Source organism: Phaenicophaeus curvirostris, chromosome 26 (assembly GCF_032191515.1).
Source record: "Phaenicophaeus curvirostris isolate KB17595 chromosome 26, BPBGC_Pcur_1.0, whole genome shotgun sequence".
NCBI classification, from domain to species: Eukaryota; Metazoa; Chordata; class Aves; order Cuculiformes; family Cuculidae; genus Phaenicophaeus; species Phaenicophaeus curvirostris.
In genome coordinates this window covers 2,554,723-2,579,875 of record NC_091417.1, presented here as the reverse complement: position 1 = coordinate 2,579,875, position 25,153 = coordinate 2,554,723, and the positions used below count along the sequence as shown (strand labels likewise).

Here is a 25,153-nt window from a genome sequence, read left to right as displayed (position 1 = left end):
ACCTCCTTGCACACCCACCGCAGCCCCTTGCACACCCATGCACGCTCGTGCAAATCCATGCAGGACGCGGCACTCACAACCCTCCCCGCAGATGGAACCAGTCCCTGACCTCCTTGCAAAGCCAAACCCAGGCCGTGCGCCCCACTGGGGGCTGGGGGAGCACACAGGGACCCCCCCAGAGGGGCTGGGGGACCCCTAAGGCCTTGGGGGGGGAGCAGAGGTTGGGGTGGGGGGGGATTAGCTGAGATGGCAGCGTCGGACGAGCACCCAGCGGGAGACGGATGAGGGAAGAAGCCGTGATTGAGGAGCGAGGTCAATATTTGCTCCCTAAGCCGCTGCGCAAACGCGGGGGTGGAACTGGGAATCCTGGTCTGCATCCTGCTCCGGGCACCAGCACCTCCTGGAGCACCCGGAGAAGTGAGGTTTGGGGTCACCACACAAGCAGCCACAGGGCTGTCCCAGCATCCCGTTTCCCTGGGTCACCACCAGCCTCACCGCCTTCCTCTATACGGATGGGGAAACTGAGGCACGGAGGCGCAGAGAATTGCATAGAGTCCCAAAGAGGGAGATCCCAAAGGTTGAGCTCTTTCCCCGCAGCAGGACACGGCCCTGGAGCACAAAGGGGACCCCCTGGTGCACCCCACGAGCCACCAGCTCCCATCCTGCCCCTGGGGACAAACCCACTCGCAGTGTCACCCACAGCCCCGTGCCACGATCCGGTAACGCAGAACCAGCCCTGGGATGGCTCTTGCCACTCCAAAGTGTATTGGAGAGGTCGGGGGGGTGCAGGGTGGCCGTGGCTGAGCCCTCGCCTGTTTGGGGACACGGTGACATTGTCTCTGGCTGCGCTCAGGGGGGGCTGTTTGTGGGTTTGCTCAGTGCCGGGGGGGAGATAAGGGCCAGGATGGGGCTGGGACAGGCAAACACCTCGTTAGCGGAGCCATTAGGGAAGGTGCAAAGCCCGTCACCCCTGGCATAGGTGTGTGCAGGGGGGGGGACACGCTAGGGGGACAAAGATGACACCCACGCCAAGGCAGATGCCAACCATGTGCCCACCGCTCACCGTCCTGGGGGGTCGCAGCCTTTGCTCCCCACTTCTCTCCTTCCCCCTCGTCCCTGCTGCCCACTGCACCCCACAATCCCGGGAACGTGGGGGACAAAAACCTGGGAATTCCGTTGCACGGAGCCGCTTGGCACGATGCTGGCACCCACTGTCACCCCAGGACCTGGGGGGACCCAAAAGTCTCACAGGGATTTCAGGCACCCAAGGATGCACCCAAGGATGCGTTGAGCCACCACTGGATCTATGGGGGGACCCGAGGGGTTGGGGGCACCCACAGCTGCACCCAGAGTCGGTGTTGGAGCTGTTGGGGGGACCGGAGAGGCTGTTGGGGACCCAAAGCACCTATAGCTGCACCCAAGGATGCGCCACTGCTGGTGTTGGAGCTGCTGGGGGGACCTGAGGGGCTGTTGGGGACCTGGGGCACCCATAGCTGCACCCAAGGGTGCTTGGGGCTGTGCTGGAGCCAGGGGGGGACTTGAAGGGACCCAGGGCTGCTCCCAGGGCTGCATGGATCCAGCCTGTGAGCCATGGGGGCGGATCTGAGGGGTTGGCAAGGACTTGGGGCACCCACAGCTGCACCAAACGTTTGCACGTGGCCAGCACTGGAGCCTCGGGGGGACTCGAGGGGCTGTTGGGGACCCACGGCTGCACCCAAAGACACCCAAGGCTGGCACTGGAGCCTTGGGGGGACTCGAGGGGCTGTTGGGGACCCACGGCTGCACCCAAAGACACCCAAGGCTGGCACCGGAGCCACTGGGGGATCCGAGGGGCTGTTGGGGACCCACGGCTGCACCCAAGGATTCGCGCTGGAGCCGAGCAGGCGCCGGAGCCAGACTGCTCCGAGGGTTCCGTTTACTTTGGGGCTGTTGCACCCAGCAAGGGGAAGGCTGGCAATTATGTTAATCCCTTAACTCCTGATTGCCACCTCCTTCCCCATTAGGTGGGCAAACAGTTTTAGCAGCTGGAGCCAAGATAGGCCAGGGGCTACATAAACCCAGCGGCCCAGGAGCCAGCAGCCAGTGCCACCGCCAGCAGCAGGACGATGTCCCCAGCCACTCTCTACCTCCTCATCACGCTCCTGCCCGCTGCCTCCGGCTACCTGTGGGCCTGGATGTACTCCTTGCCCCAGCACCTGCCCGACCAAGCCGCGCTGGGCAGGAGCGCCGGCCACGCCGACGGGATGGAGGAGGTGAGCAGGGGGTACCCACCCGGGGCTGGGGAAAAAAAAAGGGGTGTCGCTGCAGCAGGGTGGGTGCAAGGATGGGAGAAGGGCTGGGAAAAGGAGTGGGAGCTGGGTTGGCAGCCACAGAAGGAGAGGGGGGGGAGCTGGGATGGGTGCAGAATTTGCAGCCAGGGTGGATACAGGAGTGGGAGATGGACGGGGCGAGTATGGGGGTGGGAGATGAGTTTGCAGCTGGGTTGGAGGCAGCGTGGGATGCAGGATGTGGGCTCCCCACCGGGGTGCAGGGTGGGATGCAGGACCTGGGGCGGGGTGCAGGCTCTGCACTGGAGTGCAGGGTGGGCTGCGGGTTGGGCTGCAGGCTGCAGGGTAGGCTGCGGGATGGGCTGCGGGGTGGGCTGTGGGATGCAGGGTGAGCTGCAGGATGCAGGGTGCAGGATGGGATGCAGGGTGGGGTGCAGGATGCAGGATGAGGTGCAGGATGGGGTGCAGGCTGCAGGATGAGATGCAGGCTGCAGGCTGGGGTGCAGGATGGGATGCAGGGTGGGGTGCAGGCTGGGCTGCAGGGTGCCGGATGGGGTGCAGGGTGCAGGGTGGGCTGCAGGATGGGGTGCAGGGTGGGATGCAGGATGGGGTGCAGGGTGCAGGATAGGGTGCAGGGTGCAGGGTGGGCTGCAGGCTGCAGGGTGGGCTGCAGGGTCCAGGATAGGGTGCAGGCTGCAGGATGGGGTGCAAGGTGGGATGTAGGCTGCAGGATGCAGGATGGGGTGCAGGATGCAGGATGGGATGCAGGATGGGATGCAGGATGCAGGCTGGGCTGCAGGATGGGGTGCAGGATGCAGGATAAGATGCAGGCTGCAAGATGGGGTGCAGGGTGGGATGCAGGCTGCAGGATGGGATGCAGGATGGGGTGCAGGATTCAGGATAGGGTGCAGGATGCAGGATGAGATGCAGGCTGCAAGATGGGGTGCAGGCTGCAGGATGCATGATGGGGTGCCGGATGGGGTGCAGGGTGCAGGGTGGGATGCAGGGTCCAGGATGGGATGCAGGATGCAAGATGGGCTGTAGGGTGCAGGATGGGATGCAGGATGCAGGCTGCAGGATGGGGTGCAAGGTGGGATGTGGGCTGCAGGATGCAGGCTGGGAGGCTGGGCTGCAGGATGGGCTGCAGGATGGGGTGCAGGATGGGGTGCAGGATGCAGGATAAGATGCAGGCTGCAAGATGGGGTGCAGGCTGCAGGATGGGATGCAGGATGAGGTGCAGGCTGCAGGGTGGGATGCAGGATGAGATGCAGGCTGCAGGCTGGGGTGCAGGCTGGGGTGCAGGCTGCAGGCTGGGGTGCGGGGCGGGGGCCGGGCCGGGAGGGGCCGCGGGGGGAGCGGGCGGCGCCGGGCGCTCCAGTGGCGCAATCGGTCAGCGCGCGGTACTTATAGGGCAGTACCCGAGCAATGCCGAGGTTGTGAGTTCGAGCCTCACCTGGAGCAGGACTTTTACGGGCTGGGGCGGCCGCGCCCTCCCCTCCCTCCCAGCCCGGCCCCGGGGTTCCTTTTCCCGAGGGAAAAATAAACCTGGAGCCGCTGCGGGGCTGGGGGGGTCCCGTGGGGAGGGGTCACCCCAGCCTTTGCCCCCTGAAAGGCTCCTGCGCGCTCACCCCCCGGCTTGGTGTGAAGAGCCCTGGTTTTTGTCCCATCCTGCTGGTTTTGGGGGTCAGGGATGGGGTCAGGGATGGGGCTGCTCTTTCTGACTTGTCCTGAGATCAAGAGTGGGGTTGGGGATGGGGACATGGGTGGAGCTGCAGTTTCTGACCTTTCCTGGGGTCAAGAATGGGATTTGGGTTGGGTTCGGGGATGAAATCGGGGATGGAGCTGCTGGTTTTGACCTTTGCCAGGTTTGGGGATGGGCTCAGGGATGGAGCTGCTGTTCCTGGTCTTTCCCAGGGTCAAGGATGGGGTCAGGGATGGGGCTGCAGCTCCTGGTCTTTCCTGGAGTCAAGGATGAGGTTGGGGATGGGGTCAGGGATGGAGCTGCTGTTCCTGGTCTTTCCCAGGGTTGGGGATGGGATCAGGGATGGAGCTGCTGTTCCTGGTCTTTCCCAGGGTCAGGGATGGGGTTGGGGATGGGATCAGGGATGGAGCTGCTGTTCCTGGTCTTTCCCGGGGTCAAGGATGGGGTTGGGGATGGGGTCAGGGATGGAGCTGCTGTTCCTGGTCTTTCATGGAGTCAAGGATGGGATTGGGGATCGGGTCAGGGATGAAGCTGCTGTTCCTGGTCTTTCGTGGAGTCAAGGATGGGATTGGGGATCGGGTCAGGGATGAAGCTGCTGTTCCTGGTCTTTCGTGGAGTCAAGGATAGGTTGGGGATGGGGATGGAAATGCTGTTAATGACTTGTCACAGGGTCAGGGACGTGGTCAGGGCTGGAGCTGCTCTTTCTGACTTGTCCCAGGACCAGAGATGGGGTCAGGGATGGGGGGTCTCATCCCTGACCGCTGCATGTCCCCCCCACAGGTGACACCGTGCAGCCCCGCCAGCCCCTGCAGCCAGGGGCACTTCTGCGACGAGCACTTCGGGCTGTGCCTCCCCACGCGCCCCGCCGGGCAATATTGCCGCCGCGACGCCCACTGCGCCCGCGGCCTCCTCTGCATGTTCGGGAAGTGCCAGCAGCCCGTGCCCCACGGGCAGGAGGGTGAGCAGCGCTCGGGGATGGGGGGACACGAGGAGAAACACCCCCAGCCTCTGCCCTGGGGGCAACCTCACCTCATAGACCCCTGGAATCACCTAGGTTGGAAAAGATCTTAAAGATCATCGAGTCCAAACACAAACCTCATGCTCAGCCGTGGCCCCAGGTGCCACCTCCACGTGGTTTCGGAGTCCTTCCAGGGATGGGGACTCCACCACTGCCCTGGGCAGCCTTTGCCAGGGCTTGACAACCCTTTCAGGGAAGAAATATTCCCTGGTTTCCAGTCTAAACCTTCACTGGTGCAACTTGAGGCTGTTTCCTCTCATCCTATCCCTGGTTACTTAGGAGGAGACCAGCACCCACCTCACCACCACCTCCTTCCAGGAGATGCGGAGAGCGATGAGGTCTCCTCTCAGCCTTCTCTTCTCTAGACCAAACCCACCCTAGATCCCTCAGCTGTCCCCAGCACCCCTGTTCTCCAGCCCCTTCCCACCAAAGCCCACGGGTGCTGGGGGGCAGCGAGCCAGGGGGTTCCATCCTCTCCTCACCCCACCTTGTACCCCACCAGGAGCTCGGTGCCAGCGGGACGAGGACTGCGGGGCAGCCGCTTGCTGCGCGAGGCAGCACGGGGAGCGCGTGTGCCGACGGCGGCTGGCGCTGGCCGAGAGCTGCCACGTGCCCCCCGGGGGCTTGGCCTTCAGCATCAACCAGGTGTGCCCGTGCCAGGAGGGGCTGGTGTGCAGGGCCACCGCGCCCCCGCGAGAGTGAGTACGGGGGCACCGGGACGGGGGGCACCTCGCTGCTGGGTCGGGGAGGTGGGAATGGACTCAGGACCGAGGTGCCATCGTGTCCTCTCCGCAGGAAAGCGTTCGAGTACTGGCCCGAGAAGAGCGAGTGGAGGTGTCGGAAGCCCTGAGCTGGCAGCGCTGTATTTATTCCCTGTAAATAGTGTGTCCAGAGCTGGCCGAGCGCCGATAAACCCGACTGGACGCCGCGCTGGGCGCCGCGGCCACCGGTGACCGTCACCCTGGCAGCGGGGCGGCAGGAGCCTCGCTAACTCCTGCTTCGCGACTTCAACCCTCACAGGAGCTGGGCAGGTCCCAGCTCCATCCCCGTCTCAGCTCCTGCTGCAGGACAACCTCAAGGATCATTGCAGAGCTGAGTTGTGTCCAGTCTCAGCTCCATCCCCATCTCAGCTCCCACCAGACACTGACCTCAAGGATCATCGCAGAGCTGAGTTGTGTCCAGTCTCAGCTCCATCCATCCCCATCTCCATCCATCCCCATCTCAGCTCCCACCAGACACTGACCTCAAGGATCATCACAGAGCTGAGTTGTGTCCGGTCTCAGCTCCATCCATCCCCATCTCAGCTCCTGCTGCAGGACAACCTCAAGGATCATCGCAGAGCTGAGTTGTGTCCGGTCTCAGCTCCATCCATCCCCATCTCAGCTCCCACTGGACACTGGCCTCAAGGCTCATCACAGAGCTGAGTTGTGTCTGGTCTCAGCTCCATCCCTATCTCAGCTCTCACTGGACACTGACCCCAAAGGTCATCACAGAGCTGAGTTGTGTCCAGTCTCAGCTCCATCCCCATCTCAGCTCCTGCTGGAGGACAACCTCAAGGATCATCGCAGAGCTGAGCTGTGTCTGGTCTCAGCTCCATCCCCATCTCAGCTCCCACAGGACACTGACTCTTGGAGTCAGTGCAGAGCTGAGTTGTGTCCAGTCTCAGCTCCATCCCCATCTCAGCTCCCACTGGACGCTGACCCCAAGGCTCATCGCAGAGCTGAGTTGTGTCCGGCCTCAGCACCAGCCCTGGTGGCTGTGGACCCTGCGTGTCATCCCCGTCCCCCCGCGCAGCCCCCACCAGGCACAGCCACGGGGCAGGTCTCACCGAAATGTTTATTACAAAGAACCAAGCGAGCGGGGCGAGTCCCCCCCTCCCCGACACCAACGAGAATAAATTAATAAAATAACACTTTGTCAGGTCTTTAAATAAAAGTTTGTGGAGCAACATAAATACGGGGACGTCCCTCTGCCCACGGGGGGGGCTGGGGGGGCCCCACTGCCCAGGCCCCCGGGGGGGCAAATGCCGGGGCAGGTGGATCTGAGAGCACTTGGCAGGCAGTGACACTGAGTCCCCCCCCCTATAAAAAGGGGAAACTGAGGCACGCAACAGGCAGAGGTGGCTAGGGGCCCCCCCTGGCCTGGGCTGGCAAGGCTGGTGGTCTGCGTAAGGCAGCGACCTGCGGGACCCCCCCAGCATCACCCTGGGGGGGGGCACAGAGCTGCCCCATAAGTGGGGTCAGCACAGCCCCACGGCGAGGGCTGGATGTGGGGTGACCCCCACCCTGGCGTGGTCACCCCTGTGGATTTTGGGGGTGTGGGGGGTGGGGGGGTGAGGGATGCCCCGGGGTGGGTGCAGAAGAAGGCAGTGCACCCCCATGGGGTGAGGGGGGGGGACGGACAGACAAACAGGCTCACGGACGGACAGACGGACACAGCCGGATGGGGTGAGAGCAGACACAGGGCGAGGGGAGCGGGGGGTGGCACAGGGGGGTTTGGGGGGGCCCTGGTGCTACCCGGTGGTCCCAGGGGAAGGGCGCATTGGGCCCCCCCCAGGGCAGTGGGTGCTGGGGGGGGGCAGGTGAGGGCTGGGCAGTGTTAGCATGGGTTAGACCCCCCCAAACTGGCTCAGATTTGCTCCCCCCCCCCCCAAATTCAGGCAAAGCCCCCCCCCACAATGCAAACACATGCAAACAGCTTGGGGGGGGCACAGCTGGGGCTGTGGGGATCCCCCCCCCCATAGCTGGAGCACCCCAAAACCTTGCACACACCACACACGCATGCACACCCTCCCAGCTGCTGGGGGGGCTGTGGGGTGCAGACACTGGCTGGGGGGGGGGATAGATGGCAGGGACCCCCCCACTGCCACCGCCAGCCCTGGGGTCCCCCCACAGCTGGGTGGGTAACAGCACCATGGAAAAGCGGGGGGACTGGGGGGGGCAGCAGGCAAGGGCTGGGGTGGGGGGAGCACAGCCCCCCCCCCCTTCTGTGCCCGGGGTGGGGGGACACCATGGAGTCCCCTTTGGTCACTCGTTCTCCCCGTGGGGTGGGGAGGGTGCGAGGACCCCCCCCAAAGTGGGGCAGGGGGAGCCCATGGGGCCAAGGAGGGGCTCCCCATGGCATTGGGGGGGTGCAAAGGCAACCGGGGGGGGCTCTACCGCACCCCAAAGCCAGTGGTGGGATGGGGGGGGCATCCCTACATGCACCCCCACACTGAGTGGGGCAGGGGGACCCCATGGCACAGAGGGGCACGAAGGCAACCAGGGGGGCTCTCCTTCACCCCAAAGCCAGTGGTGGGATGGGGGGGCCACCCCTCCCTGCACCCCCCACACTGAGTGGGGCAGGGGGAGCCCATGGGGCCAAGGAGGGGCTCCCCACAGCACTGGGGGGGGGCACAAAGGCAAGCCGGGGGGGGCTCTCCCTCACCCCAAAGCCAGTGGTGGGACGGGGGGGGCCACCGAGTGGGGCAGGGGGAGCCCATGGGGCCATGCAGGGCCTCCCCATGGCACTGGGGGGCACGAAGGCAGCTGGGGGGGCTCTCCTTCACCCCAAAGCTGGTGCTGGGATAGGGGGGGTCCATCCCTACCTGCACCCCCAAACCCTAACGGGTGTAAACATCCTGGCTGGGGGTCTCGGGGGGGTCAGAGCAGCAGAGCTCTTGGCCCTTGGCTCGCCCCCCCTGGATCTCCCGCTCAGATTGATCCCCATGCCAGGAACTGGGGGGGCCAACATGGGGCGCGGTGTTGGGGGGCCCTGGCGTCTCCTCCTCACCGGGGTCCATCTCGACGTCCATGCAGCAGGAATCCCGGGGCTCCGTGCCGGCCGAGTCCCCGCTGCCGGGGGTCTCGGAGTCGAAGGTTTCCTGGCGGGGCAGGCGGCGGGGGGCCAAGCGGGTGGCTGGCGGGGGGGGTCCGTGGCCCCCCGCTTCGCTCGGGCTCTGCCGGAGGCGGCCGTGCTCCCCATCGCGCGGCGGCTCCCCCGGCACGAGGTACGGACCCTGGTTAGGAGAAGCAACCACACCGTGCAAGGACAGACGGACGGACAAGGGGGGGGTTAGTTGGGGGGGGCGGTTAGCTGAGGTTTTGGGGGGGGTTAGCTGAGGTTTTGGGGGGGGGGGGAACATGCGCCTCTGCCCAGCCTGATCTGCTCACACCGCAGCGCTCACTCGTGTCACGATGGCGTCGAGTCTCAGCCTGTCACCAAAAGCTCCAGGGAGGGGACACCGAGCAGGGACAGGGGGAAAATGGGGTGACAAGGTGGGGGGGAAGCAGCACGGGGGGGGCAGCAGCGTCCCGCTCGCTGCTGAATTAGCGACACAAGACAGGACAGACGTCCCTCCTCTGCCTCCGGCCTCGGGTGGGCACTGCGGACCCCCCAGGATCGGCCCCCGGGGGGACAGGGCTCTGCAGAACCCCCCCAGGACACCCCAAAAACCAGCACCACCCCAAAGGGACCCCAAGTCTGGGTTTGGTGGCAGTGCCAGATCCCTGGGGGGGCCTGATCCGGGGGGACAGCCCCGATCCTGGGAGGGGAGCAGAGCCCTAGGGGGGCCCAAATCCAAGGGGTGACTCCAAAACTGGGAGGGGAAGCAGTTCCCCAGGGTGACCCCAGTCCCAGGGGTGACCCCAGGAGGGGGGTGAACCCAGGGATGATCCCACTCCTGGGGGGCTGCAGTTCCTTGAGGTGACCCCAATCCCAGGGATAATCCAACTCCTGGGGGGCTGCAGTTCCTCAGGGTGTCCCCAGTCCCAGGGATGATCCCACTCCTGGGGGGCTACAGTTCCTCAGGGTGTCCCCAATCCCAGTGGAGACCCCAGGAGGAGGGTGAACCCAGGGATGATCCCACTCCTGGGGGGCTGCAGTTCCTCAGGGTATCCCCAATCCCAGTGGTGACCCCAGGAGGAGGGTGAACCCAGGGATGATCCCACTCCTGGGGAGCTGCAGTTCTTTGGGGTGACCCCAATCTCAGGGACGTTCCAGCTCCTGGGGGGCTGCAGTTCTTTAGGGTGTCCCCAATCCCAGGGATGATCCCACTCCTGGGGGGCTGCAGTTCCTCAGGGTGTCCCCAATCCCAGGGATGATCCCACTCCTGGGGGGCTGCAGTTCCTCAGCGTGTCCCCAATCCCAGTGGTGTCCCCAGTCCCAGTGGTGTCCCCAAGGAGTTGAACCCAAGGATGATCCCACTCCTGGTGGGCTGCAGTTCCTCAGGGTGTCCCCAATCCCAGCGGTGACCCCGAAGGCTGGGGGTGTCCCCAGTGCCGTCTCACAGCGCGTGCTCCTCGAGGGGCGCGGGGGAGCTGGGGGTGGTGTCGGAGCCCCCGCGCCCCCAGAGCCCCAGGTTCCTGCGCAGGGAGGTGAGCACCTGTACCTGGAGGTTGGAGACGGGCGCGGGGCTGGCGGCCAGCGCGGCGGTGGCCATGGTGCGGTTGAGCAGCGGGTTGGGGGGGTTGCTGCTGGGGGGGTGAGTCGCCTTCCAGTAGGCTTCCAGGTACTCGGCCAGGTGCTCGCAAGCCTCCTCCAGCTGGTTCTCGTCCAGCACGATGTCAAACATCTCCTGGGGTTGGGGAGGAGGCCATGGGGCAGGGCTGGGGGGCCTGGGTTCCCAAGGTGGGCCAAGGCAATGGCATGGGGACATTGGGATGGGGAGGAGTCTGTGGGGTGGGGAGGAGCCTATGTGATGGGACGGGGACAACGGGTTGGGACAAGGACAATGAAATAGAGAGGAGCCGATGAGAGAGGGTGGAGACAATGGAACAGGCTGGAGAGGATGGGATGGGATGGGATGGGGACAACGGAATGGGGACGATGATGATGGGATGGGGACAATGGAATGGGATGAGGACAATAGAATGGGGACAATGGGATGGGACGGGATGGGATGAGGACAATGGAATGGGGACAATGGGATGGGACGGGATGGGATGAGGACAATGGAATGGGGACAATGGAACGGGGACAATGGGATGGGATGGGATGCGAGGGGAACAATGGAATGGGGACAATGGGATGGGATGGGATGAGGACAATGGAATGGGGACAATGGGATGGGGACAATAGAAAAGGATGGGGACAATGGGATGGGATGGGGACAATGGGATGGGATGGGGGCAATGGGATGGGATGGGGGCAATGGGATGGGGGCAATGGGAGAGGATAAGGACAATGAGATGGGGACAGTGGGAGAGGATGGGGACAATGGGATGGGATGGGGACAATAGGAGAGGACGAGGACAATGAGATAGGGACAATGGGATGGGGATGGGCCTATAGGATGGGGGATCAGGACATGGCTTTGGGGTGGTTATGGCGTGGCGTTGGCGTGCCATACTCACAGGTGGGCACTGGGCCAGCTTGTCAGATGCCACCATCTGCACATTGAGGTGCTTCGCCTGGGACTTGCCCCGTGACTTCACCAGCCGCTGCAGCACCTGGGGCAGGAGAAGACATCCCCGGGGTGGCCACAGGGCCCAGACCCCCCAGCGCTGTGGGGAGGTGGCTGGAGCTGCCCCCCACCTGCACCCACCTTGGGGGAGGTGATTTTGATGTAGACGATGATGGGTGCCAGGGACGTCTTGGCCAGCTGGGCTGGGTGGTTGATGGTGTCAGCGTCCAAGGCCACCAGCTGCAGCGTCCGGGCCAGCTCAAAGATGCGTTCCGTCTCGCTCTGGACCTCGGCTGAGGAGCAGGGACACAGTGAGGGTCAGGAGGACAGCATGGGGGGGGGATGGGTGACACCGTGGGGGCTGTGGGGACAGTTACTGGGAGATGTGACATCGGGAATGGGACAGGGACAGGATAAGGAGGAGGCTGGTGGTGGGACTTGGCCATTCCATCGTCCCCACAACCCAAGGGATAAGGGGATTCGCTGCAGGAGGGAGGTGGCAGTGGGTGCGGAAGGAGCAAAGCCTCCTGGACCACACGTTTGGGGTGGGGTGGGGTCAGATAGGACTATGTGACCGAGGTGTCCCCAACCCTCAGCCTCTGCCCTTGGTGGCCAGACCTCTAGAGTGTGGTCACAGCCAGGCAAGGAGGATGGAAATCCAAGGGGACGTGTCCTCCAGTGCCCCCCACGGGGCAGGGGGCTGCGAGGGGTCCCGATCTACGTACCCAAGACATCTGTATCAGGAGCAGGGAAGGAAGGAAGCGGCGTGGAGGGGAGGAAACCCAAAAGAAAGGAGAACGAGGAAAGGAAAGAAGAACACAACAGAGAGAAGATAAAAGGGTGGGAGAGGGAGAAAGACTCAAACCAGCCGGGGGGAGCACAAAGCTGGGTCCCCCCGTGTCGGTCACCCCATAGATCCGCCTGCCCCACGAGCCGTGCACCCCAGGACGGACGGGATGGGGGATGCGGAGCTGCCAGGCTGATACAGATGGAGGCTTGGGGGGGGTCACGGTGGGTTGGGGGTCAGTGTGGGGTGGCAGAACCGTGGCCTCACCCAGGCTAGAGCGTGTGCTGGAGCGCTCGATGATGGTGTGCTTGCTGGGGTTGTTCAGGACGGAGCGCTTGGCCAAGGAGATGTCGGCTGTCACCCGCGTGATGGAGATCCTGCGAGGTGGAGAGGGCATGAGTAAGTTGGGGGGCAGCAACGGGGCATGAAAACCCCCCCAGCACAAACAGACCCACCCCTTGGGGGGCAGGACAGGACCCTCTTTCCTCCTGCTTTCTCCCAGCCCTTTCTGCTCCTCAGGGAAGAGATCCCAACAGCAAGAACCACAGGGACGGGCTGAGGGTCTCCCCAAGGCGTTTGGGGTCCCCTGCATGACCCCACCAGGTTAGGGGTCCTCCACGATGTTAGGGCACCTCGCTGTGGGTTTAGAGGTGCCCTCGTGGCTGTAGGGGTCCCCCATGGGATTAGGGTTCCTCATGGAGTTAGGGGTCCTCCATGGAGTTAGGGGTCCCTCATAGAGTGAGGGGTACTGTAGTGAGGTCAGGGCTAGCAGTTGAGTTCGGGGTCCCCCCCCATGGGATTAAAGGTCTCTCTGTGGCATTAGGGGTCCTCTGTGAAGTTAGGGGTCACCCTATGGGTTTAGAGGTTCTCCATGGGCTTAAGGGTCCCTCACGGGGTTAGGGTTCCCCCCATGGGGCTGAGGAACCCCCATAAGTTTAGGGGTCCTCCATGAAGTTAGGGGCATTCCCATAGCGTAAGATCCTGCTGTGGCGTTAGGGTCACACTGTGGGGTTAGGAGGCCCCCCATGAGATCAGGGGTCACTCCATGGGATTAGGTGACCCCTGTGGAGTTAGGGGTCACTCGATGGGGTTTGAGGACCTCCATGGGGATTAAGGGTCCCTCCATTACAGTTAGGGGTACCCCATAGGATTAGAAGTCCTCCACAGGGTTCAGAGGTCCTCCATGGGTTTAAGGGGCTTCCACGGAGTTAAAGGTCCCACCATGGAGTTAGAATTAGAGATCCTTCCTGGGCTTAGAGATCTTCCATAGGGTTAAGGGTCCCCCCATGTGGTTAGGACTCTCCCCATGGGGTCCAGGGTCCCCCAGCCCCGCGGCTGCCGCTCTCACCTGCCGTCAAAGCGATGCTTCAAGAAGTCGAAGAGGGCTTTCTGCATCATGTCCGTGACCTGGGGAGGGAGAGAGGAAGGGAGGAAGGAAGGCCGTGAGGCTGGGGTCCCCCCTACCCCAAGATCCCCCTCCCCGTCGTGCCCCCCACTCCTCACCTCGTAGCCCTTCAGCGAGGGTCCCACCAGGATGATGGGGCGCATGGAGGGCACCACGTCGTACGGGGGCACGTGCTCAGTCTGGGGGGCAGAGATGGGGGTCAGTGGGGTGGGGGGGTGCTGGGGGACAGCAGGTTTCACCCCTGTGGGGGCAGCTCTGGGATTGGGGGGTGGGGGGGTGGGCTGCAAGCTGGGGGGCACCCCATCCCCTCCCCGCGAGCCCTCCCGGGGGGGTCCTGGGGCTACTCACCGATTTCTGCTTCTGCTTCGCTACGTCCCGAGGGGCCACGCGGGGCCGGGGGTGGGGGGGCAAGAGAAGACAAACAAGGCATGCGTGTTATCCGCGGGCGCGGGGGCACTGAGTGGGGCTGGGGGGGCCAGGGGCTGCGCCAAGGGCCGTGGGGACATGTGGGTCCCCTGGGGGGGCTGCCATGGGGGTTGTGGGGACACAGAGGTCTCCTGGGGGGGCTGCCATGCGGGTTGGGGGGACATAGAGGTCCCCTGGGGGGGCTGCCATGGGGGCTGGGAGGACACAGAGGTCTCCTGGGGGGCTGCCATGGGGGTTGTGGGGACACAGAGGTCCCCTGGGGGGGCTGCTATGGGGGCTGAGGGCCATGTGGGTCCCCTGAGGGGCTGCTACAGAGGCTGTGAGGACACAGAGGTCCCCTGGGGGGGCTGCTATGGGGGCTATGTTCCCCTTGAGGGTGCCCCATGGGCCTTACGTGTGCCCCCCCAGTGAGCTGTGTCCCCTGGGGGCTGCCCCAGGGACTATATCTGTCCCCCCAGGGGGGCTGTGTGTCCCCCAGGGGGGCTGTGCCCCCCAGGGGCTCTGTGTCACCCCCCCCAGGCTCTGCTCCATGGGGCTCTGTGCCCCCACTATGGCCTATGTGTCCCCCTATATGGACTTTTTCCCCCCCTCTATGGACTCTGCTCCCCTCCAGCAGTGCCCCCCAGGCTCTGTGCCCCCCCCATGGGCTGTGTATGTCCCCCCACATGGGCTCTGTGCCCCCCCAGGGTTGCCCCCTGGGCACCACCCCGCTCTGAGCTACATTTGGGGTGCAAGCAGGGGCTCTGCAGGGCTCGCACAGCGGGATGGGGGGCAGCTCGCCCCACCATCCCCACCTCCAGGCTGGCGTCAGGGCTGTGGGGGTGACTGCAGCCCCCCCCTACCTCCACCCCCGCCCCCGGCTGTGGTTGCGCCCAAGCCCCCCCTCCTAGCCTGAGGAGGAGGAACGGACCATTCCAACTCGCGGGGGGAGACGAGACACCGGGCCGTGCTGGCACACACCATGCGCACACTGCGGGGGGGGACATGGACTGATCCATCGCATGGACCGTGGCGGGGGGGCATCAGTCATGGATTGATCCGTCCCATAGATCATCGGGGGAGGCAGCCATGGACTGATCCATCCCATGGACCATGGGGGAAGGATCAGTCATGGATAGGGCCATGGATCACGGTGAGAGGCAGCTACTGCATGGACCACAGCCGGAGGATGAGTCCATGACCATGGGCCACCATCCCATGGACCACGGGGACACATATTCTAACCCACCCCATGGACTGTGGTGGGGCAGAGCCACGGACTGATCCATCCCATGGACCATGGGGTCAAGAACATGGACTGATCCATCCCATGGACCACAAGGACAGAGCCATACTCTGATCCATCCCGTGGACCATGGGGACAGGGACATGGACTGATCCATCCCATGGACCATGGGGACAGGGACATGGACTGATCCACCCATAGGACCATGGGGACAGGGACATGGACTGATCCATCCCATGGACCACGAGGACAGAGCCATAGTCTGATCCATCCCATGGACCATGGGGACAGGGACATGGACTGATCCATCCTATGGACCATAAGGATAGAGCCATACTCTGATCCATCCCATGGACCATGGTGGGACAGAGCTATATTCTGACCCATCCCATGGACCGTGGTGGGACAGAACCATAGCCTGATCCATCCCATGGACCATAGGGACAGGGACATGGACTGATCCATCCCATGGACCACGAGGACAGAGCCATATTCTGACCCACCCCATGGCCCGTGGGGCCAGAGCCACGGACTGACCCTCCCCGAGGACCCATGGACCACGGGGGGAGGCAGCCCCATCCCTGGTCCATGGGGTCCCCCCCGTCCCCCGCAGCCGCTCATGCCCATGCCGCAGCGCAGGCCACGCCGTAGCGCAGGCAGGCGGGACACGCTGGGGCAGCGCGTGGCCCCCGGCACCCCCGGGTGCCCCCGCCAGCCCTGGCAGGCAGTGTTAGGGCAGGCAAGGGTGCAGCAGGCGAGCGCGGTGGGGGGGGCGGTGGGTGCCAGTTACCTTCCTAAAGAAAGGGATGCGCTTGGAGTGGGCTGGGGGGGTGGTGACACTGCTCACGCTACTCTTAGGGGAGCGCTGGGTCTCCATGGCCTCGTCCTCCTCTAACTCATCGGGGTCAAAGGCAAAGCTAGGCATGTCCAGGGCACCTGGGGACGTAGGGGCAGCTGGAGCCGGGGGTGAGGGGGAGAAAAGAAAAGCGATAATGGTGATGGGAGAAGGGGAAAAATGGAGATGGGGAGGGTGGGAAGAAGTGGGGTGGGATGGGAAGGGGAGAAGGAGAGGAGAAGGGGTCCCCAGGGGAAGGGGGGTGCACCCGCCTGCCTGCACTCAGGGCAGAGGGGACGGGGTTGTGGACAAGGGGGGTCACGCAGCACGGGGAGGGAAGGATCTCCCCCCCCGAGCTGGAGCTGCCCTGTTGAGGCCAGGGGCCGCAGGGACCCCGGACACCCTTACCGCTGGCTGGAGGCGTGGGCCGGCGCGTCCCCGTCACCACGTCACCCAGGCTGGAGCTGGAGTTGTCCCCTGATTTGCTGGACGGGAGAAGCACACAGATGGGGTGAGGGTGGATAGAGGGGTTTGAGAGGAGCTGGGGGGGTCGGGGATGAACCCCACCTCGAGCTCAGGCGGTTCTGCCTCATCTTCTGCTCCTGCAGCAGCCGCATGTTCTCCAGCTTGACGGGGCTGGGGATGAAGCCAACCTCACAGCCCTCCTTCACCAGCCGCCCGATCCACCAGTCGTTGTTGTATTTCTGGGAGGGGAAACGCCTGAAACCCCCAAATTCCCACCCCCAGGGCTGCCACCCCCAGAGAAAGCCCAGCCCTGCAGCCCTTGCCAGCCCCCCACATCTCCATCCCACCTCCTTGATGTGCAGGAAATCCTTGGGCTCGAAGCAGATGGCCATGCCCTGCACCGGCACGTCGTCGCTGGCTGATGGGTTGTAGCCGACGTTCGTCCGCACGGCAAACGCTACCGGCTTCGTCTGCCAAAAGGAGAGGGCTCAGCATCTCCCCCCAACCCAACACGGAGAGACCACCCCCCACCAGCAGTAAGAGCTGATCCCTTCTCCAGCCAGGCAGGTGCCGGTACTGGTGTGACTGGATGGGCACTGGGTTTGGCTCGGCTCCTCTAGGCGCCGCGGCACATCTGCTCACCAGAGCCTGGGCTGGGGACGGTGGCCCCAACACCCCAAGAGCTAACGTGGGGCTCATTAGCCAAATGCCCTGGGCTCGTAGCCGTGGGGCACCCAACCAGCCCGGGTTTCCAGGCTCCCACTTCCACCCAGGAGACCCCACTGCCTTCCCAGTGACACCCAGTGGATGGGACGCTGGTGGGATGGAGAGGAGGAGGATTGAGGGGTTCTCTGTGACCCCTTCTCACAGTGTGGGGGTCCAGCCCAGCCCTCCCACCTTGGCTTTCTCCAGCTGCGCCATGGCCTGGCGCTCGGCTTCCTTGCGCAGCGCCTCGCGATCCTCCTCCAGCGACACATCCGAGTCCGAGGGGCGGCTGGTGTAGGACTCCGCTGAGCCCTGCGAGAGAAGAGGGGGATTCGGACCACGCCGTCCTCCCACCAAAGTGGGGAACCCAGCCCCAACCCCAACCCCACCGACCACCTCCCAACCCCAGGACCCTCTTCGCTGGGGTTGGTGCCCATCGTCGTGGCGTCTGGGCGCGCTGGGGAGAAACCAGCCCTCCTCCAAGCTGCCCCCTTCCCCAGGTAGGGGACAAATCCTGCCTGGTGGTGGGGTTACGGCAGGCCGAGGGCCGCTGCAGCTGTTCCCACCGCTCTGGCAAGGGAACGTGATACCGAGCCGGCGCTTGCTCCCATCCCGCTGCCACCAGCCCTTGTGACGAGGACCCCCATACCTGCCCGATGCCCCCCAGCTGCCCCCCACTCACCAGCGGGGACAGTGCTGTCCGCTCCATGGTGACGGGGAAAGGGTATTATGGGGTCAAGCCAGGACAAGGTGGGACCAGAGACCCCCCCGCCAGGTCCCCTTCAGGACCACAGCTCAGTTGGGGGGCAGCAAGGAGACCCCCAAGACACCTAGTGCCGGGGTGGTGGGTGCTGCAGGGGGTTGCGAAGGCACCCACCGCCCTGGGGGCTGCTCCCCACCAGCTCCTTCCAAGCCCTAAACCCCACCAGCCCCCCCCCAAAGCCCTCACTGCGCCCCATTCTTTCCAAATATGAGGTGGGGGCCGCTCTTCTTTGCACAGACTCCTACTCCGGCCATGGGGCAGCAGCCCCCCAGGGGGACCCCATCCCAAAAAAGCCACGGGGCAGAGCCCAGCGCCCCAATCTCCTCTTGCTGCCCCTCCCTGAGCCCCCACGGCGAGACTGGAAGGGATTTTGAGGGGGGTCCCCAGGGTCCAGACACGATGCCCTCACCCTGCAGATCCTGGGGGTGCCACCAGCACCCAGGACTACCTGCTCCAACCCCCCCCCCAGAGCTGAAGGGGGACCTCGCAGCAAGAATAGAGCTGGGAAGTTGGGCTGAGGGGGTTGTGGGATGGGGGGGGACACGCTCACCGGGGCGGCGGGGTGGTCTTTGCCGGGTATCTCCATGGTGGCAGGGGGTGAGTGGGGCGGGTGGGTGCTGGGCTGGGGCGCCCGTGGGTCAGGTTTCAGCCCTGGGACTCTCGCAGCCGCCCAGGGTATATTTAGCCCGGTGTCGGGCAGGGGGTGGGGGCCGGGGGGGGGGACAAAGGGGCCACTGCCAAGCCAGCAGCCAGCCCGCCCGGGTGGACAATACTGGGGACGGCGGCTTTGGTGCCAGCTGGGTGATGCCAGGGCTGTGTCCCCTGCCTGGCACCTCCAGGAGGGATGAGAAACCTGGGGGGGTGGCTACAGGACCCCAAATGCACCCAATACGGGGGGACAACCCCCCCTCCAGCACTCCCTGCAAAGCAGACAGGGCTGGGGGGGGCACAGCCAGGTCGAGCTCAGCCGCTGCGATGCCCACGCTCCCTCCAGGCTGGGATTGGTTGCAAACTTGCACCCCTGTCTCGGTCTTGGGGGGCACAAGGGACCCCCCCAGCAGGCAGATTCCCCCCCCCCACCTCTAGATACCTGCCCCCCCTCCCACCTGCTCACCTGCCGGACGAAGCTGTTGGAGGTGGTGTCAGACGAGGTGCTGCCATCCGAGCGCTTGAAGCGGCTCTTGCGTTTGCTGTACTTGGCCTGGGGGGAGAAAAAGGGGGACAGGAGGGGAGTGCTGGACCCCCAGGCCATGAGGAGCAGCTCTGCTCCCCACCCCCCAGCTCCAGCAGCCAGAGATGCTTCGCCCCCCCACCCCCAGCCCTGCAAACAAACCTAGCTCCTGGGAGATAAAAGAAGGGAAACTGAGGCAGCGGAGGGGATGGGGTTGTCCTGCAGCTTGTGGGGGCAGCCCCCTCCCCAGGGACTCATTGCCTTAGTGGGGGGGGGGGGGGTGTTGGATCTCAGCTTTCCACAGGGAGGGGGCTGGCAGGACCGATCGGATTTGGGGGAGAGCCTCGCTGCAGCCCCCCCAGCCCCAGCCAAACAAGATCCCAATCGATGCCTGGGGGTGGGGGGCTGCTATGGGGACACCCCACGCATGCCCACGTCCCCACGCGTGGGCACTGTCCCCTCTCTCGTGCTCGCTCCGTGTGAAGGGCTGCACCCCCGCGCCCACCCCCCGCCAGCCAGCACCCACCCCACACCCCCACAGCATCACCCCCCCCCCCCTTCCAGCTTCCTCCACTGCCTCTTACTGGGATGGACTGGGGGAAACTGGGATGCAGCCATGCCCCCCTGCAGGAGTTCCTCGGGGTGGGGGGGGATGCCATGCACATATTGGGGGGGGGGCTGTCACCTCCCCTCAGATCCAAGGGACAGCTGGGGACAGCTGCCACCCAGTCAGGATGGGTGGTCCCCAAGCTCTAAGTATTTTTAGGTCCTTGCCCCCCCAGTGCCCCCCAAACCCCATCCACTGCTCCCAGGAGGCTGGTGAAGGTCTCAGTGGGGGGGACAGTGGGGTTCAGCGCATTCCCCCCACAAAAAAGTCCCCCCCAAACCCAACCTAGAGGTGGGGGAGAACCCCAGCCCTTTCAGCACCCAACCAGGTCTCCATCCCATGTGTGTCCCCCTCCAAAAAACTGTCACCCCCAATGCCCCCCAAGCTGCCACCAAGGGGGGGGTTCTGTCCCCATTGAGGGTGCAAAGGGGGGGTCAGCCCCTGGCAGACCATAGGGACAAGACATTCCATGGTGCTCCCCTATATTGGTACCAAGCACAGACACACCCCTGTCCCTGTGTGTCCCCCACAAAGAGGTGGATGAGGTGGGGGGACACTGCTCCAGCAGAGTTTTCCCCATTCCTAGATATCCCAATCCCTAAAAGTTTCCTTGCAAGCACGACCCCCCCCCTCACTCCTGGACCCACCTCCCCACGCTGAGGCAGTGACACAGCAACCAGCACAGACCCCCCCAAATTCCATGCACCCCCAAAACCTGGAATCCAGCCCCCCCTTTCCTTGCTGCTATGGGAAGAAGGCGATGATTGCGTTTGGTTGGGGAGGGATTGGGGGCGGGGGGGCACCCTGTTTTGCACGCTCAGGGGATAAAATCAGCCCCGTGATGGGGGTGTCGGGGTTGGGATTGGGAGGGTTGAGCCCCATGGGTGCCCCTTCCCCATGCAGCCCCCCCAAAAAAAAATTCTATGGGGTGTCACCTGGAGGGCGGCGTTGTCGAAGACGTCCATCTGGATGTCCTGCGAGGAGCTGTAAGGGGTACGGGCCATGCTGCCTTCCCGCACCATGGAGCTCGCCGGGGGCGGCGGGTTTTGGGATACGGAGGGATGTTGGGGGGCCACGGGCGGAGAGAGGGATGAGATGATGACGATGGAGCCCAGGCCTCCTCCTCACGCCGTAGCAGCCACCCGTGGTGACGATGGTGGCCTTGGCGTGCAGCGAGCGAGAGGAGGAGGAGGAGGAAGGAGGAGTGGGGATGGCGGCAGCGGGGGGACGAGGGATGGCGGGCGGCTGCCTACGCCTCAGCCGCTCCCACCGCATTCCCAGGAGGAATGGGGGATACGGAGATGAGGACACCCCCCTTCCCCTTCTTAGGGGACCCCCCCCAAAAGCGGCTCCTTCCCCAGGGGGGAGAAAAGCGGGGGTGATGAGGATCCCCCCTCCCCAACTGGAGGAACGCTTAGGTTTTAGCTTTGAACCCCAAAAAGAGATGGAGGGGACACAGCGACAACCTTTCCTCCATCCTCAAACGTCAGCGCTCGGAGTGGGATGTGCCACAGTCTGGAGAAAACTGGCTCCCTCGGGATATTTAGGGGGACCCCAAACCTCCCTGTCCAGGACCCCCGCAGCCCCAGAGCGACCCACGATCCCCCCCCCCACCCCGAACCCCTCCGCTCCCCAGGGGCATCCATCCCACACACAGATCCTTCTGCGCTCCCTGTGTGCAGCATCCAAGGAAAGGGGACCCCGCGGCGATGGGGGGAGGACCCCTCGAGCTGAAGGACCCCGTGTGCGGTGGGGAAGGGGCTGCGCTTGGCCCCCACGGGGACCCCAGCCCCAGCTCTGCCCTCTCCTGCCCACAGCTCCAAGGGGCACAGCTCTCCCCCTCCCCAGGCTGAGCCCCCTCGCACTCATCTCTCATCAACTGCACCCCAGGAGCCGCCACCGGCTGTTGGAAAGTCAAAAATTCATTGTGTGTGTCCCCCCTCCGCCCCCAGTGGGTCCTTTCCTGCTCCAGCCCTGGCTCCAGCAGCTGTGGGACAATGTGCCCAGGGAAGCGGGACAGCTGACGCCTCATTTTCCATTCTTAGACCCCGTCCATCACCCTAAGGTGCCTACGATGGCATCTGCGCGCGCTTCCCGGCAGCCGGGCAGGTGGGGACGGGAGGTTCGGAGTGGGATGAGCTGCCCAAGGTCACCCAAACTGGCACCACCACCAACCCCAACCGTGCCCGGTGCCTGCCCAAGCTCGGCTGTCAGGATTTCATTGTCCCCCAACAACCAAACCTGCTCACCTCCTTCTGTGCCCACCTCACCCAGGCCTGGGATGCGGGAGGTGGATTCCTTGGAGGTCTTGGGGGAAGCAGAGGTGGGGTGAGGGGGTTCTGGGGTGGTAGATGAATGCCAGGAGCCTACCCAGAGGCGGAGGATGAGCACACCACGCACTGTTCCCAGGCAGCTGTGTGGGATCCTAATGCAATTACAGCATCTCCTTCTTCCCGCTGTCAGAGCTGCGCTGCTCCCGGCTACCCCGGCACTGCCAGGGGCATGGCACAAGCAGCCCTGGTGAGCACGGAGCTACAGACATGTCCATCCAGGTGGACAGGACGATGGCAGGGCTCCCTGGACCTGCACATCCTTTCCTGGCCTGAAACCTCTCCTTGAATTTGGAGCCCCTTCATCCCAGCCCCTCTGGAAGCATGGAAACCTCTCCTTGAATTCTGGGGTCCCTTCATCCCGGCTCCTCTAGAAGCATGGAAACCTCTCCTTGAATTCTGGGGTCCCTTCATTCCAGCCCTCCTGGAAGCATGGAAACCTCTTCTTGAATTCTGGGGTCCCTTCACCTCAGCTCCTCTAGAAGCATGGAAACCTCTTCTTCAATTCTAGGGTCCCTTCATCCCAGCTGCTCTAGAAGCATAGAAACCTCTTCTTGAATTCTGAGGTCCCTTCATCTCAGCCCCTCTGGAAGCATGGAAACTTCTCCTTGAATTCTAGGGTCCCTTCATCCCAGCTCCTCTAGAAGCATGGAAACTTCTCCTTGAATTCTACGGTCCCTTTATCCCAGCTCCTCTAGAAGCATGGAAACCTCTCCATGAATTCTGGGGTCCCTTCATTCCAGCTCCTCTAGAAGCATGGAAACCTCCCCTTGAATTCTGGGGTCCCTTCATCTCAGCCCCTCTGGAAGCATGGAAACCTCTCCTTGAATTCTGGGATCCCTTCATTCCAGCCCTCCTGGAAGCATGGAAACCTCTCCTTGAATTTGGAGTCCCTTCATCCCAGCCCCTCTAGAAGCATGGAAACCTCTCCTTGAATTCTATGGTCCCTTCATCCCAGCCCCCCTGGAAGCATGGAAACCTCTCCATGAATTCTGGGGTCCCTTCATCCCAGCCCCTCTGGAAGCATGGAAACCTCTCCTTGAATTCTGGGGTCCCTTCATCTCAGCCCCTCTGGAAGCATGGAAACTTCTCCTTGAATACTGGGGTCCCTTTATTCCAGCCCTCCTGGAAGCATGGAAACCTCTCCATGAATTCTGGGGTCCCTTCATCCCAGCCCCTCTGGAAGCAAGGAAATCTCTCTTTCAATTTGAGGTCCCTTCATCCCAGCACCCCTAGAAGAATGGATACCTTGAATTCTGGGGTTTCTTCATTCCAGCTCCTCTGGAAGCACGGGGTAACACTCGCAGGGCTTGAGGACACCTATGTCTCACACAGCTCTTGCCTCCAGCCCACACAATCATAAAAACTTTACTGGACATCAAATTCCAGCAGCAAATCCTGTTCCTTGGCCAGTTATCACATCCCAGCCGAAGCCTTAGGAACCTCCAGATTTTGCTGTTTGTTTAATGAAAATGATGAGTCAGTTTTTAAACAGCAAAAGCCTGTGTTTATCTGTGTTTTTCCCTCAAAACGAACCAAAAATCTGTCACCGGCGGCTCCTCTCCTCACGCCATATGCCGAGTGTGCGACGGCCGCCAGATTCCAAAGGAACTGTTAGCATCTTGTTTGGTGCTTAATGAGGAACAATCGGGGTCTTTCCCTCTCTGGCCACTCGCAACCTGGAGCATCTGAAAGGAAAGAGGGAAAAGAATTGCAGCTAAATTATTAACTTGGCCATTATTTACCACCTGGGTGATTAAAAAGCAATATTTTTCTTGGCTGTTTGCTTTAAAGGAGGAATTCAGTCATGGAGAAACTCATGACGTTATCGTTTTGCAAACATTCCCTTCTTGCATGGCTCTCGATCATGGAGGGCAGGGATAGGATGAGGAGGAAAGGTTTTGAGCTGAAAGAGAGGAGAGTGAGATGAGATCTTAGGGAGAAATGTTTTCTTGTGAGGGTGAGGAGGCCCTGGCCCAGGTTGCCCAGAGCAGTGGTGGCTGCCCCATCCCTGGAGAGGTTCAAGGCCAGGTTGGATGGGGCTTGGAGCCCCTGATCCAGTGGGAGGTGTCCCTGCCCATGGCAGGGGTGGAACTGGATGGGCTTTGAGGTCCTTTCAGATCCAAACTCTGTGATTCCAGGAATCTTTCACTGTTCCTGGAGAGGCTCCAGCACTTTTCAGGATCACTTCTCTGACATCGGGCCCATCTCAAGCCTCGCAACAGTGAAACTCTTCCCAACCTGCAGCTTCCCAGAAGGGAGAGGAATCACAGGATCATTCAGGTTGGAAAAGCCCTCTGAGCTCATCCAGCCCAACCCCACCGTGCTGGATAAACCACATCCCAAAGTGCCACATCTGCATGTTCCTTGAACCCCCCCCCCCCAGGGACAGAGACACCCCCACTGCCCTGGGCGCCCCCCTGACCCCCAACTCAATCCCAGTGCCCCCTCCAGTGCTTCCCAATCTCCCCCTGCAGCACATTAGCAAACCCACACGGCCTCCCAGGCCAGGGTGGGGGTGTCTCAGCCCCACATCTCAATCCCAGTGCCCCCCAGTACTCTCCACTCTCCCCCAGTTCCACCCCTAGCCCCACTGCACATGCCTAGAACCCACCCAGCCCCACAGGCGAGGGTGGGGGGCATCTCCCCTGCTCCCTGCAGCCCCCCCCTCAGCCTGCCTGCATGGCCCCCAGCCCACTCCCAGTGCCTCCCAGTCTCCCCCAGTCTCCACCCCCCAGCCCCACTGCGCATGCACAGGGCCCCCCCACGCCCCCATCCCGCCTTATACGCGCGGGCCGTACCACCCCGCAGCGAGACGGGGGGGACGGGACGACGCGCGTAAGGGGACTCGCGGAGTGGTACGTTCCGCTCCCCCGCCAGTGAGCACAGGTGGGGCGCGGGGTGGTATGTTCCGCTCCCCCCAGCCCGAGCTGGTACGTTCCGCTACCCCCTTCTACGGGCGCGGGGGGGTGCACTCAAGATGGTACGTTCCGCTCTCCCGGCTGTAGGCGCGGGGCGCGCGCGGGGTGCTTCGTGCCGTCCCCCCCCGGCGCTGGGTGCGAGGT

The 25,153-nt window shown here is 63.5% G+C and overlaps 2 protein-coding genes and 1 non-coding gene across 6 annotated transcripts; 2 read left to right on the top strand and 1 right to left on the bottom strand.

Annotated features, from left to right (window-relative positions):
• The first annotated feature begins 2,105 nt into the window (after window positions 1–2,105).
• On the top strand, window positions 2,106–5,837 carry LOC138731001 (dickkopf-related protein 1-like). The gene is made up of 4 exons (XM_069876691.1): window positions 2,106–2,252; window positions 4,750–4,927; window positions 5,490–5,685; window positions 5,783–5,837. The coding sequence occupies exons 1-4, from the start codon at window positions 2,106–2,108 to the stop codon at window positions 5,835–5,837; spliced, it is 576 nt and encodes a 191-aa protein (XP_069732792.1).
• TRNAI-UAU (transfer RNA isoleucine (anticodon UAU)) lies at window positions 3,639–3,728 on the top strand. The gene is given in 2 exon segments: window positions 3,639–3,676; window positions 3,693–3,728. It is a non-coding gene; the product is annotated as a tRNA-Ile (tRNA).
• A 2,581-nt stretch (window positions 5,838–8,418) lies between the features above and the next one.
• On the bottom strand, window positions 8,419–20,830 carry CACNB1 (calcium voltage-gated channel auxiliary subunit beta 1). Of its 4 annotated transcripts, none has more exons than XM_069876664.1 (14): window positions 20,694–20,830; window positions 19,095–19,181; window positions 17,410–17,529; window positions 16,860–16,982; window positions 16,615–16,751; window positions 16,456–16,532; window positions 16,003–16,166; window positions 13,660–13,740; window positions 13,505–13,563; window positions 12,424–12,533; window positions 11,511–11,662; window positions 11,320–11,415; window positions 10,356–10,541; window positions 8,420–8,984 (listed from the first exon to the last, which is right to left on the bottom strand). In XM_069876664.1, the coding sequence occupies exons 1-14, from the start codon at window positions 20,778–20,780 to the stop codon at window positions 8,589–8,591; spliced, it is 1,875 nt and encodes a 624-aa protein (XP_069732765.1). In that variant the 5' UTR covers window positions 20,781–20,830; the 3' UTR covers window positions 8,420–8,588. The 4 variants fall into 4 exon arrangements, 3 of the variants coding, with proteins under 3 accessions (XP_069732766.1, XP_069732765.1, XP_069732767.1); XM_069876666.1 differs by lacking the exon at window positions 16,003–16,166 and adding an exon at window positions 13,910–13,929 and having other exon boundaries at window positions 8,421–8,984; XR_011339130.1 differs by lacking the exon at window positions 8,420–8,984 and adding an exon at window positions 9,036–10,084 and having other exon boundaries at window positions 10,156–10,541.
• Between the last annotated feature and the right edge of the window lie 4,323 nt (window positions 20,831–25,153).

Bases quoted from the DNA above. Each gene is read 5' to 3' on its own strand.
- LOC138731001 (XM_069876691.1), top strand. From the start codon at position 2,106: ATGTCCCCAGCCACTCTCTACCTCCTCATCACGCTCCTGCCCGCTGCC. The intron at 4,928-5,489 runs GTGAGCAGCGCT...GTACCCCACCAG, and splicing joins CGTGCCCCACGGGCAGGAGG to GAGCTCGGTGCCAGCGGGAC. The intron at 5,686-5,782 runs GTGAGTACGGGG...TCCTCTCCGCAG, and splicing joins GCCACCGCGCCCCCGCGAGA to GAAAGCGTTCGAGTACTGGC.
- CACNB1 (XM_069876664.1), bottom strand. From the start codon at position 20,780: ATGGTGCGGGAAGGCAGCATGGCCCGTACCCCTTACAGCTCCTCGCAG. The intron at 19,182-20,693 runs GTGACACCCCAT...TTCTCCCCCCAG, and splicing joins TCGACAACGCCGCCCTCCAG to GCCAAGTACAGCAAACGCAA. The intron at 11,416-11,510 runs GTGGGTGCAGGT...CTCCTGCCCCAG, and splicing joins TCAAAATCACCTCCCCCAAG to GTGCTGCAGCGGCTGGTGAA.